At 37.8% G+C, this 13,229-nt stretch overlaps 1 protein-coding gene across 1 annotated transcript in view; it reads right to left on the bottom strand.

Moving 5' to 3' along the window:
* Positions 1–284: 284 nt before the first annotated feature.
* LOC139741783 (uncharacterized) overlaps positions 285–13,229 on the bottom strand; it is a 49,882-nt gene continuing 36,937 nt past the window's right edge. The window contains exons 7-9 of the mRNA XM_071652373.1: positions 5,704–5,833; positions 2,082–2,217; positions 285–425 (exon numbers count right to left, since the gene is read on the bottom strand). Coding sequence (XP_071508474.1) covers positions 285–425; positions 2,082–2,217; positions 5,704–5,833 — 407 coding nt within the window. The remainder of the gene's footprint in view (positions 426–2,081; positions 2,218–5,703; positions 5,834–13,229) is intronic.

The following is a 13,229-nucleotide window of genomic DNA, read 5'->3' as shown; positions in this document are numbered from 1 at the left end:
GATCTCTCTCTACCACCTCAATCTCGAAAGGAAGTCTGAAGAAGTCACATAGTGGCCATAGTTATCTGCTGTATCAGCTCAGGTCCCGCCTTGTAAACAACTACGTCCTGTCACATGTTCAATGTGTTTCCTGTCACGTCCACTTTTAACATGGCGTCTTCTTGATAGTCGACATTCATAGAGCTGTATTTACATATACAGCTCTATGTCGCCATTCCATCACACACACACAGACACACTGAGATGGTAGCAAAGGCACACGCGCCCACTGTGTCTGTGACTGATTACGGCGTTCCATTTTCAGCCACCAGGCTTATTTCGGATTGACGAATTTCGGACTGGTTGGAGTACCGTTGAGGGCGTCTTCTCCCCTGGGGGCCGTGGATCCGTTTGTACATTTTCAGCTGAGGCGATTCAATCACGATCTAAGCAGTGGGATGGGTGAAGACACGTAAACATCATCATCATCATCATAAATATAAGACGTCATCATGTTGATAAGTTAATAACATCGATACATTCTTGAATGGTTGAAAATACTAACTTCGTATTGTTGAATAAACAAACAAACCACTTCCGTTGACAGTTTCGATGTTTCAAGTCCACACGTCAACCTCAGACGCGAGCCGACGGACATAAGGTACAATCGGAAAACAAACCAGTTCGTAGTCCAACTTTGCGCATGAGTTGAAAAGGGTCATAGTACCCACGGGCAATGTTGGTTTTTATATTAACTGAGACAAGCATCTGTAAAGTAATGGTTATTCATGACTGTAATTCTTATCAATGTTGCTTGCAAGGTGACATCAACCTGATAGCAGGCCTGTTATTTTGGAAGATTAATAGAAATAATATGTTTGTCAGTGAATTCTCAAGGGCCCATTCTTAATGCGAAACAATAACATGGATACGGATCACTGATCTCGTCTATGCAAGTTCATGCTTTGTTCAAGCATGAATTCCATAAAATAGTTACGTCGGGCAAGAATATGCATTATGTCACTTTAAAAACGGGTAAAATGCCCAATCAACCTTGAAAACAGAAAGGTCATTAAGTTTGTACCAATGTGCAAATATTGGCTCACTTCAGACCGCTGATTCACGAACAATGAAGGATATACCTGATCTTTTAATTCTTTCATTATATTATTTGTAAAGACAACAAACTTGTCTCACAGGTAAATTCATGTTCTGAATGTTACATGAGATTTTTTTAGCCAAACAGTTCTCTTTGGGTCACTCACGGAATGAAACATACATCGGAAATAAAAAAACAAAAATGTAAATGTTATGTTGACATAATCATGTCTTCTGTGGAAATGATATTCTTGCACGACTAATCAGCAGATCTTTCAAAAATTGATATGCAAACGAATTTGGACCCTCTAGATGAGGACTTCGTAGGGAGCAATCATAAAAAAAAAGATTGGTAAAGATGATGGAGTATTAAAGAAGAAATCCACCTCCAAAATGAATAAACTTCACAACAAAGAGAAAATATTCCCTACGGAGCAATACAAAAATGACAAAAATCGGACAAGAAATAAGAGCGATATGACATTTTGAAATTTCATTTTATTTTTTCGAAAAAAATCTTGACCAGTCCCTATGAACATTCAACTCAGAAAGTTGACGATGTCATGCTCTCACAATTTTTTATTCATTTCATTTACAGAAATGACAAAAATCTCATATTTCAGCTGTACCAATGTAAAACTTGTCTCAAAACCACCCAAATTAAAAAATATCTTGGTATGGTAACATGCATTATTTTTACTTGTATTAGCTAAAAATAGCAATCTTTCCGAATTTCATACATAATATACGTGAAAAATTGTAAGGGTATGATATCATCAACTCGCTCATTTGAATATCCATTAGGACTGGTCAAGAAATGTTTTCCCGAAAAATGTGAAATTTCAAATATAATGTCATATCTTCCTTATTTCTTGTCCGATTTTTGCCATTTTTTTTAATCATTCTATAGGGAGTATTTTTCTCTTTCTTTTGAATCTTATCTATTTATTGGGGTGGATTTCTTCGTTAATGACATGAGGGTTGCCATCGCCTCTACTACTTACGTCATCGAAGGAAATCTCTGGAGTGGTGTCGGGAGTATTGGAGTCGGGTGATGAGGGCGGGTTACTTGATCCACTTCCGGCTCGATGCGCTTTCGCAGTGTGCTTCTTTGGTTTCGGTGCTATCGGTGGAGGAGCCCTGTATGGTTTTGAATGTAAGACGTGACACCCAGTATGTTAAAAATATTGATAATATTGATAAAAGGGACGTTTGGTAGATAGACGGTTTTACCAGTAGTGGCAAAGTTAGAGCTTCTATTTCTTCGTCCACGACAACTGCACAGCAAAGGGTGGGCTTCAACATACCTCAGCCAAGAACTCCATGTAACAAAATAATACGTGCGCGTATGTGAACATTATGTTTCATGTCCATTCACATGATTCCTTCCCTTTTCTTTGCCCTTTAGCTCTCTGCATGCAGCCAGTTTGCATTAAAGAGAATTGTCACGAGCGAGACCATAAAAATGTTATATATTATTTACTTGGCTCCATGTGGTCTCGTGAAAAAGATTATAAATAAAACACTATACAGTGGCGGATCCAGAGTGGGGCGCAACCGGCGCACGCCCCCCCTTATTTTTCGTTAAAAACAAAAGAAATAAAAAGATAAAAATGAAATGAAACCCGGAAGTGGCACCAGAAATATTAGTCACGCCCCCGCCCCGCCCCCCTTTACAGAATTCCTGGATCCGCCCCTGCTATCAACAATACATCAACCGTTAGGTAAACGCTAGTAATGGACGTTGATATGACGTCTCCCTATCTGCAAATCTCACTTTTATCTGATTATTCTATTTGCAAAAAAAAAAACCACCAAAAAACTGGTATTTTGTTTGTGTCCGAGTGTACATGATTGTGTATGCGCAGTTGCCCACTGTCCGTGTGCGCTTGTGTTTTCCTCAAGATCCCAAGCAGTGGAAATAATATCTCTGAAACGTGACTATAATTACGTTTCCCTTTCGGGACAAGCAGGATTCTGCTATGCAGGCTGACATCTTCAATCATACTCAAATGCTAATGTCGAAAGTGATGATCGCAGCCCTGTTTAGGTCTTGTCCTATGTCAGTTGAACAAATACAGGAGATGTGCGGTACCTTTATTGTTGACCAAATCAAGCAAGAGAGAACAACGATTGCAGAACAAAGAGCACATCAGGCGGTAACTCGATTACGCAAAGAGACATGTCGGGCAAAGCGGAAATGCTGGACGCCTCGACGGGTCATTGACCGGTCACAAATTCTGCACTCAGGCTGGTGTTTGAAAATCACGTCGCAAAGATTCGATTTCAAGTCGACGGGCTTCCAGCGCGTTATTTGGAACGCGTTAATTGGAAACCGTTATTTGGAATACAGAGCAGTACGGACGAGACATCGGAGAGTCAGTATGTGAAAGAATTCGATAGTACAGATTTTGTTTTGTTTTTCGGGAAATTACCGGCTCCCTATATCTTACTTTCGTCACACAAACAAACAAACAAACGAACAATTGAAAAACACACACGATTGGGTTATGATCTTGCAAGGAAACAAAATCGTTTTGCAGCTGAATACGTTATCATCCTGCTCATTATTCTATTATTACTATTATTATTATTATTTATTCGGCAATTCAATATACAATATACAATACAAGCTGACATAAAATACAAACAGAAAATCGTATATACATGATATGAAAATTGTGGTGGTTCCAGGTGCATGCTGCTGGTTGCCAGGGGATTCTGTGGTAATATTGCGCCAATAATCGACAAAAATGATGAGGAAGAGCTTGATTGCAAAACGATTTGACTTTAGTCTTGTTAATTTGAGAAATTCATAATTAAAGCTGCTACAAAACAAAACAAAAAAAGTAGTAAGAAAGTATGGGATTTCTAAATTGTAGTTTCAAGAATATTCCCTGTTAAGCAACAGGTGAGGTATCACTTGAAAAGTTTCATTTTGTTGTATTTGATGATAGACTTACTTTAAACTGTTTAAATACGGCGCTTAGCCCGTTTTGCAATAAAACTTTTTAAAAGATAATGTCAACCCGTTGATGAAAGGTGTGTGATGTGCCACAGGGACTAACCTAATGACAAAATTCATTGCAGTGAAAGGCAAAATTCAAACTACTGTGGCATCCGTCACTTTGATATGAAGCTCTGTCATGACATGTTATACAAGCATACTTGTATATAGCTTGTTCTAAAAGTGAGATAGTGACCCATAAAGAGAGCACATCCAAAAGGCACGGCATGGAAGCAACGAAAGCTCTTTCTGTATTTTTTTATACGAATAATCTAGAACTATCTTAGAAAGCGGCTATAGGTTTTCTTTAAAAAGCCCTTAAATTTCTGGGAGCTATAGTTCGATCAATGAACTTAAAACAAGTCAAAACAGTTGAGAGAGGCAAATGCTTTCAATTTGGAGAGAGGGTGCATGCATGGGCATCTTTAAGGAATTTTGGTATTCTTTCACAAATCTCCTCTTCTTCGTCACATGTTATTCACAGAAGACAATGACCGGCTTCAAAACATCGCGTTAAGTTGTAGGATAAACACAGTGATGAGATTTATACCGATGCTCCGGAGAAGAAAGGCTAATTCTTGTCGAGATATATCTTTATTGTGTTGACGTTAATGAGAAATATCTATCTGCGTACCTTGAATTTATACGACGTAATCGTTGCTACACGGCGAACTTCACGTATTTTTCTTTTTGTTACATAACATCACTCTTCCTATTTTACTGAAACAGGTCGCCATTTAAAAGAACAAAGGAAATTACTCAAAGTGTCATCCAACAACGTGATAAGAGACAAGCATAATAATGCAACTGCTTGACAAATTGCCCTACATCGACAACAGTTGCATAAAGATCTCGACGGAAGAATTTCATGAATTTGAAGCATAATAATGTACACATTGAATTTCATATTGTAATAAGTTGATGCAAGTCATATGATATTCACCGTTGTCAACGTAGCAGGAACTAATTTTACTGGCAAGCAATGCCTCCAAATAAAGTAGAATGCTATTAAAAGCGGATTCATTATAAAAACAGTTTTTATGTCTACAACAGGTTCAAGTATCTTATACGTAACATAAACATAGATTGCTGAAAACAATGATTCCTGCAAGGATATCTGTTTTGAGTATGCCTAGCAGTGAAGATTGAGTCCATGTCTATGCATGATTAAATTTGAAATTGACGGTTATGGGTTGAGCCTTTGATAGGGTACATGATGACCTGTGCTTACTAGTATCCCAACGAAATCTGAACTTCTTTGCAATAATTATGTTCTTGTTTATAGCCGCTTGAATGGTATTTCATCTAATACATATATATTAATTTGATCAAATCTGATTTTCTGATTTCAATTGGGGAAACTGAGTGAAAGAATGACGCCTACTTAATTCATAAATGAGTAAGAGGTAGTGGCCCACAACTTTGCTTTTCCGGGTGTGACTAAATTGACCATAGCATGGACACAGATAATTTTCACACGCGGATTTTCCAGCGTTCCTCATCATAGTCCATAAGATGTGAAACGCTCACTCGAGTAACGATGGATATTAGTGTATATAAGCCATGTTAATTCGTGCAAAGAGCGAGTCGGGAAAATAATTGTAAAAAGTCAAACTTACTTGTTGGTGTTCGTCCGATGTCTGTCCCTTGACTTGGTGGTCGCTCGTTTGTGCTTGGCAGACCGGGTCGTGGTCCCGTCCTCGCTCGATGACCAGTCACTCTCCTCGCTGTCCTCGATATCGTTGCCAACTGGCCAGTGGAAGGAAATATATGGGGAGAGATTCATAAGCGGCAGTGCAATTTCGGACCCTTCCAGCACCCTGTATGCTCTGTGATGGTAATGGCCGTGTGGAAACTCAAAATGCAACATGGCGGGACCGCAGTATAAATTATAATTTCCAGAACAAAGATGGTATTCTCCTTTTTACAAACGTAGGATCAACAGTTATTGACCTTTTAGAATCATGAGCATATCACCAGTCTGTACAAAAGTTTCCTAACAGCCTTATATATCACACTCCTGACACACTTTCAGCTTTCGTGGCGTCAAGCTGTACGCATGGGCACATCCGACAACGTCATCTTCTTGTTTTTATGTTACTCAAATCGTAACTGCTCGATTTCACTGAAGTGAACTTTCCGCAGTCTTGGCGTTTGTTTGTCTTTTTTCCCTCTCTTTTCCAGCGTGACCACGGCATAAATATTGATTGTCTTTCCTATCATTTTCAGAAACTCTGTAGTCACTTTTGGAGATCTGCGTGAGTAAGAATAGCTTGCAAGGTCCAATCAAAAGAAATGCAACGAAATAGAAATCTACATCCACGTCTCAAAGAAGAAGGACTGTGGAATGAACTAAACTAACTTCCGCTTCTCCTATCGGAGAGTTGATAATAGATAGCATGATGTTGCATGAATTAAGATAGATGTTAAACAGTCAAATGAGATGGACAGGAACAACCGTTCCAAACCATCGTCAGGCTGACCGGCAAGGAAAAGAGAAAAACGAAAGGGGGGGGGGGGAGTCCAGGGTAAGTGATGATCATAATTTTGCACTGTGGTGCTGCTCCTATAAACCACCTGACGTCAGTTATACTTTACATGCAGGCTATACCCATCTACAGGCAAACGTATAAGTTATGCTTGGTTTGCTGATCAGATATTTGCAAAATGTGAATAAAGATACGTATTCTTTTTTTTTTCACTTTTTTCCCAATGCTTAAAGGTTCTGTTTACCTTTGGCAGCAGTGATTTAAACAATTTTCAAGATGTCACTTTTGATGCAGTGTGTAGGTCTGTTGTATCACAAAACATGGTCTCATTAAACCATAACTATTGTTCACATTTTGTATATTTAAAAATACTTAACATCGATTATACTGGTTCAAATTTTTACATTGGTTGTTTCTATCCCTAACTCACATTGTCGATAGACCTATTTTGAAGCACTGCGCATGATGCTGATTTTTTGTTTCATCTGCAAATGGTAAATTATGCCTTTAAAGTGTCGTCCAGTAGCCTTCATAAGGGAAAAGTTCGCCTAAATATACAGTGTGTGTGGATTAAGTGAATGCAGCAATATAAGTAGAAACATCAGTGAACTTTGAAGAAAAGAAAGAGAAGACTACCAAAGTTCGTGATGTCACATAAACAACGCTATGAAGAAATTATAAAGAAAACTCCACTTTTTTTTTAAATTGAAAAATACACATTCCCTCGACCTGCTGACGTAGTTAAAGGCATTATCGTCACCTCGCTTTCTGAAAAGCAAAGAGTGAGTGAAGTGCTCTTTCACTATGCGAGAAAATATGAAAATAATTATGCTCAATCTTCTTCATAACTATTGTCTTCTTTATATCGTTGTATATGCGTGACGTCATGCACAAGGTATTAATTGTAGTCTTCTCATCAAGCAACGATTGGCTGCACCAAAACTTCACAAGTTCATAACTTTTGAACGGATCGTCCGCTTTTACTCAAATTTTCACTGATGTGTTTTACTAATGTTGCTGCATTCACTTGATTCAAACGCACACACACACACACACACACACACACATATATATATATATATATATATATATATATATATATACACACACACACACATATATATATATATATATATACATATATATATATATATATATATATATTGGGTGAAGTTGTCCTTTAAGATAGTAGCATTCGATTTTGAAATGTAGGCCTAAGCATGCGTCATCATGCTCATAAATGTATTCAAATCATACATTTCACAACGTGACTTCATCACTTCCAGCAGCACATAACTTAACCTGAATTAACGCGCTCCTCCGATGGAAGTCAAAGTAAAAGCAGGGCTTAAACCTTGCAACACTTTATTTTCCTTGGTAGAGGGAAGTTGAGGGAAAATAGAGGGGGGGGGGGTAATAAAGTTAAAGGGAGAGAGAGGCTGGAGAGATTAGTGCAATTAGTATAGAAAGGTTATGCTAGCATAACAAGCATCATGGTCAGGTATCGATACCAACAGGGAGTTACAGCATTATGGTACCAATATATCTCCCCCCCCCCCCCGGGTGGTAGTGGTTAATGGTGGTGCTGATATTGATTGAAGAAGGGAGGGGTTGCAAAAGAGGATAATCAATAGATGGGCCTATCTACAATATTTGCTGTCCATCAAAAGGAAATAAGACAGGCTTTTTTTCAAGAAACATCGTCTGAAAGAGGGACTCGGTCAGAACCTACCTGTGAAAAGAGGGAAGAGTATTCTGAAATTTCGCAATGTCTTTCTTTGTGCTTCAGAATTCCCTTTAAGATATAATTATGTAAATGGAGTGATATATGTTTAGAGCTATATCTTGTGCATTATGATGAAAAAATAACTACATGTACACACACACACACACACACACACACACACCCATACACACAAAACGAGGACCACTGTGTATATACCAATACCATCATAGTGTATGTAGTGTAGGCCCACTTATGCTCGCATTTATATTGAGCCTTACGTACTTTATAGGCAATGCTATTTCAAAAGGAATTCTACTGTAAAACAACAGGACATAATTATCACTCTATATGCAGTGTGCACAGCATACAAGACTTGCGAGGCTTTTTTGCAGTGATGTTGTCGTGCATGACGAAATCGCAGGCACACATAGTCGTGTATAAGGTCAGAAAACAAAGCAGGCAGCATGGGATTAGAATACCCTTTCTTCTCAAAGCATGCAAAAGGAAAAAACACAACAGTTTAGGAGACATAGAATACATTAGCGGACCTTGGATGTTAGTTCTCATTCTGAATGCACAGACGGAATGAAGGACACATACAAAACAGCTAAGAAATAGTCAACATATAAAAAGTAATGTCCTTAAGCTGGTTTCGCATGCATATTTCAACGTAGAAAGAAATATAGGCTGACTAACAGACAGACAGACACGCAGACAAAAACATGGACAGAAAGACAGACACAAACTGATCATGTGCAACGATAGAGCAGAATGATGCAGACAGACTTCACTTATGACAAAAACGAGTGGTTAAGTTTAAAATTGATAATAAATTGTGGTCTATCGGTTGCCTAGGTAATGGCGTCACCTTTTATGACATCATTCTAATGAGTCATGAGTTTATTTTTCATTTTCGTCAAGTTATCGTTGTGGGGTGCCGTTAAAGGTTGAAGAAATACAGAGTCAATGCTGTGGTATATAGTGCGGCGTCATCCCAAAACAGTCCTTTAGTCCTTGAGTTTAAAAGTATCCTCTTCTGAATTCCTGTGTGATGGGAACTTAGTGGGTGCTGCAAGAGGACCATGGAGTTTCCAACTTTTGTAAAGAACGGGTTAGAAGCCTGGTTTATAGTATCGACACAACGAGATGATAAAGTGACGAATCATTATTTTCCTCACAAGCTGCGTCACGATAATATTTTTGTGAGAACTAAGGCATGGTATAGTTCGATACACACTGAGATCAAGACAAACAGTAATAGTTTGGTGTTTAAGATTATTATGTATTTACATTTCGTTATTATGCAGATTAATAATTACGTTATATACATTCTATACACAAAAATAACACTAGTTTTCATGAAAGACGATAATGAACTATTTACGAATTACCGTCCGATGTTCACTCTGTCTTGTTTATCAAAAATATTTGGAAAAAAATGTTTTTACTCGCCTTCATAATTATATATATACATTTGCTGCAACATAATTTATCATACGACAGTCAGCAAGGGTTTCGGCAAAATTTGTCAACAGATATGGAAGTTATGGAAATACATGCAGGACAAAATTATTCAAGAACTTAATGGTGGCAAAGATGTCTTAGCAGTATTTATGGATCTCTCTATTAGCTATCGACTGTCTTTCACATAAAAGTACATAAAGTACATTTTAAAAACTGCGATATTATGGTGTCCGAAGCGAATGCTTTAACTGGTTTGGATCTTATCTAAGTGGTAGAAAACTATTCACTGTTAATGATTCTTTTCAGTTGTCTTTTAAAACACTGATACGGTTATTCCTAAGGGTCCATTCCTGGACCTTTATTTCATATTTATTTGAAATAAATGACATTGCAGACTCTTGCAACGAATCTCCTTTTATTCTATATGCAGATGATTCCTCGCTTCTTGCCTCTCATAACGACAGTGGTAGATTGGATTTTAGAATAAAGATCTTGCCTTGAAGTATAAAATTGGTTCAAGTGCAATAGATTCTTTTTAAATATAAGTAAAATACAAAGCGTATTTTCAAATAGGATGTGTGCAAGATAGTTTCATATGATTTTGAAAATTTGTGAAACAGGGCTTACATGTAAAATTTTATCAATCTGTAAATTTTCAAGGTGTTGCATTAGATAGTAACTTGAGTTGGAATTATATTGATATCTATGTATTATATTGATAATTATATCTCGTTTTATTGGAATTTTATTCTGACTGATATACTATTTGGCCAGTTATATTTTGTTAGCTCTTTATGATGCTTATATTTTATTTCTTTCACCTTGCTGTAATTCAATCTGGAGAAGTCGCTATTCTTGCTAAATTCAAAAATTTATCTTACTGCAGAGGAAAGCCATTAGATTATGCACAAAATCAGATTATAGAGAATCAACATCTAAACTGCTTAAATCCTTTTAAATCCTCAAATTGCCACACTTGAATGAGATGCAAATAATTATGTTCTTCCATGCAACGTTATCATGTTCAAACTTTGTCACCTTACTTACTACGTGTGTTTTCTGCAAATTCTAATAATGTACATAATTATACTAATCATACGAGCTCATCAAATCATTTTCATCGATGAAGATGATTCAACTGACAACGCTGAATATTCATAACGTCATTCTGGTCCTGCCTTTTGGAATATCTTAGATGTGAGTAAATTTGATACACAATTTAATGATAATCATAAAAGACAGTATACAAAAATGATTAGTAAATACTTATAATTCTCTTTCGACTTTGTTATAAGAATGTTACATGAATATAAACGGTAGGTATTTTTGTGTGTGCGGGTACTTTGGTATATATTCATGGTACATTTTATTCTTTATCAGAAAAAAAAAATGTGCTAATCATTTTTCTGAATTGTTGATAATGATTACAGTTTGGGGGTATTTAACATTACAAGGCTATTCTGGCTTTCTACGCACATATCATTTTCCGGTCGTCTACACACACAGGCCTTTTTTTTAAATTGAGCTCATGATCTTTATAGACCTACCTATTGTTAGCTAATTTTGTTGCCCCCATGCTTTGTCCTCATAATCTCGCTATATTCTTTCAAATTTTTTTTTTTCACTGTCTTATATACCTATATACTTCGGTATATAATTGCTTATATTTACATGTAATGAATTGGAAATAAAGATTGCATTGACATGTATACTGGAGGGAGAGAGAGAGAGAAACAGCGAGAAAGCTTGCAGGGCTGCTGTTAAAAAGATTGCCCCCTGGAGTACAGCTGATGCTAAAATCATCAGCTAAAGTGTCATCTGCCTGATCACCTCATCAACAAGTGGACATTTTGTTGGTCTGGTGTAGACAGGTGATCAAAGCAGAAATCATAATCTTCACGACATCAACCAGGTCAAATTCCGTCGTATAGTACAGCGAAACACCGCGCAAAGACATGCTTCGTGCGTTGATGCATCGGTCGTCGCATGCATCTCCAAACGAGCAAGCTGAGATAGCAGGATTAATTAGAGGTAACCATAGTAACACCTTTTTATCTCTCGTTAATTTTGGCTCATGATGATGACGCATAGGCGGTTCCATTATGAGCGCCGAAACGAGAGCGGAGTTCGCTTTGTATGAATGGCTATTGGCTTCTCTTTCTCTTTCTTGACAGCCAAACTCAGTAATTAACCCGCCAGTACTGATTGCTGCATCCAGTGCAAAGCGAGGTTTTTCATCTGGCGTTGCACGTATATAGTCCGAACGACGACGCGCATTTGGAGTTGTAACAATGGCCTCTGACCAGCCTCCTTTTGCTGAGTCAAAGGCCTCACAATATCATTTTCTTTAATTAAGCAGGTTGGTGTGTGATTATTTGACTTACAAGAAAAAAAAATAGATGTCTTGTGGGACCGGACCATGCTGTTTTGTTTTTAATTAAGACAATAAACTTCGCATGATATATTGAATGCTAAAAACAGAAAGTAAGTTAGTTGAAAACGGATCCTTTGGTGAAATGTCAAAAACTAATTTCATCGACAGAAATACTTAATGTTCAATGCGCTGTACATAGATTGAAAATAGCATCCATAAACATTAGACTAGTCAACATCGGCCAATGTTTAGTACTTTCTGAAATCCATACAAAGATACTCTTTGCACCACTTAAAATATATAATATAAAAACGCTCACAGATAGCATTTCGACTCATACATTACGCATAAATTGCAAACAATTATCATAACGTGCGTTGAAATCACATTCATCCATTACTGAATAGTATGCCAGACATGTGGTATCACGTTCACTTTGATGGGGGTGTATTTTTACTCTTGTCAGCGGCTTATAGGTCAAGACATTTGTCAGTGTTAGCGAGTGTGTGTATTGTGTATGTCATGTGTGTGTGAGTGTGTGTGTGTGTGTGTGTGTGTGTGTGTGTGTGTGTGTGCGTCGTTTCTATGTGTGCAATGCTGTGCCGTTTGCCTGTGGTACACATTACACTCCTCCTATAATACCACCTGTGCTCGCTAGGGACGCATAATGGCGTCGCACTAGAAAATAAACACACAATGAGATCATTCGTCATGCCTTCTCAATCATGGCATTGACTGTTAGGCGACAAGGATTGAGAGGACGAACCCTTATTATTAAACACACGGATCAACCTTTCAGTCTTGGCCTTCGGTGTGTACACTGCGATACAGTGGGCTGTGATTATGTGATCGCACGAGACATTATTACATGAACCGTGGAGGGTAAAAGCTTAAGTTCTGATTATGCATGGCAATGCAGTGGCGGATCCAGAGGGGGGCGCAAGAGGCGCACGTCCCCCCTTTATTTATCGTTAAAAACAAAAGAAATAAAAAGAAAAAAAGAAATGAAACCCGGAAGTGGAACCAGAAATATTAGTTGCGCGCCCCCCCCCCCCCCTTTACAGAATTCCTGAATCCGCCCCTGCACAATCG

Source organism: Diadema antillarum, unplaced genomic scaffold, assembly GCF_040938485.1.
Source record: "Diadema antillarum isolate AM-2024a unplaced genomic scaffold, OU_Dant_1.0 seq00000953_RagTag, whole genome shotgun sequence".
In the NCBI taxonomy this organism is placed as follows: domain Eukaryota; kingdom Metazoa; phylum Echinodermata; class Echinoidea; order Diadematoida; family Diadematidae; genus Diadema; species Diadema antillarum.
Note: the sequence above shows the minus strand (reverse complement) of the source record. Positions and strands in the feature narration are given on the sequence as shown.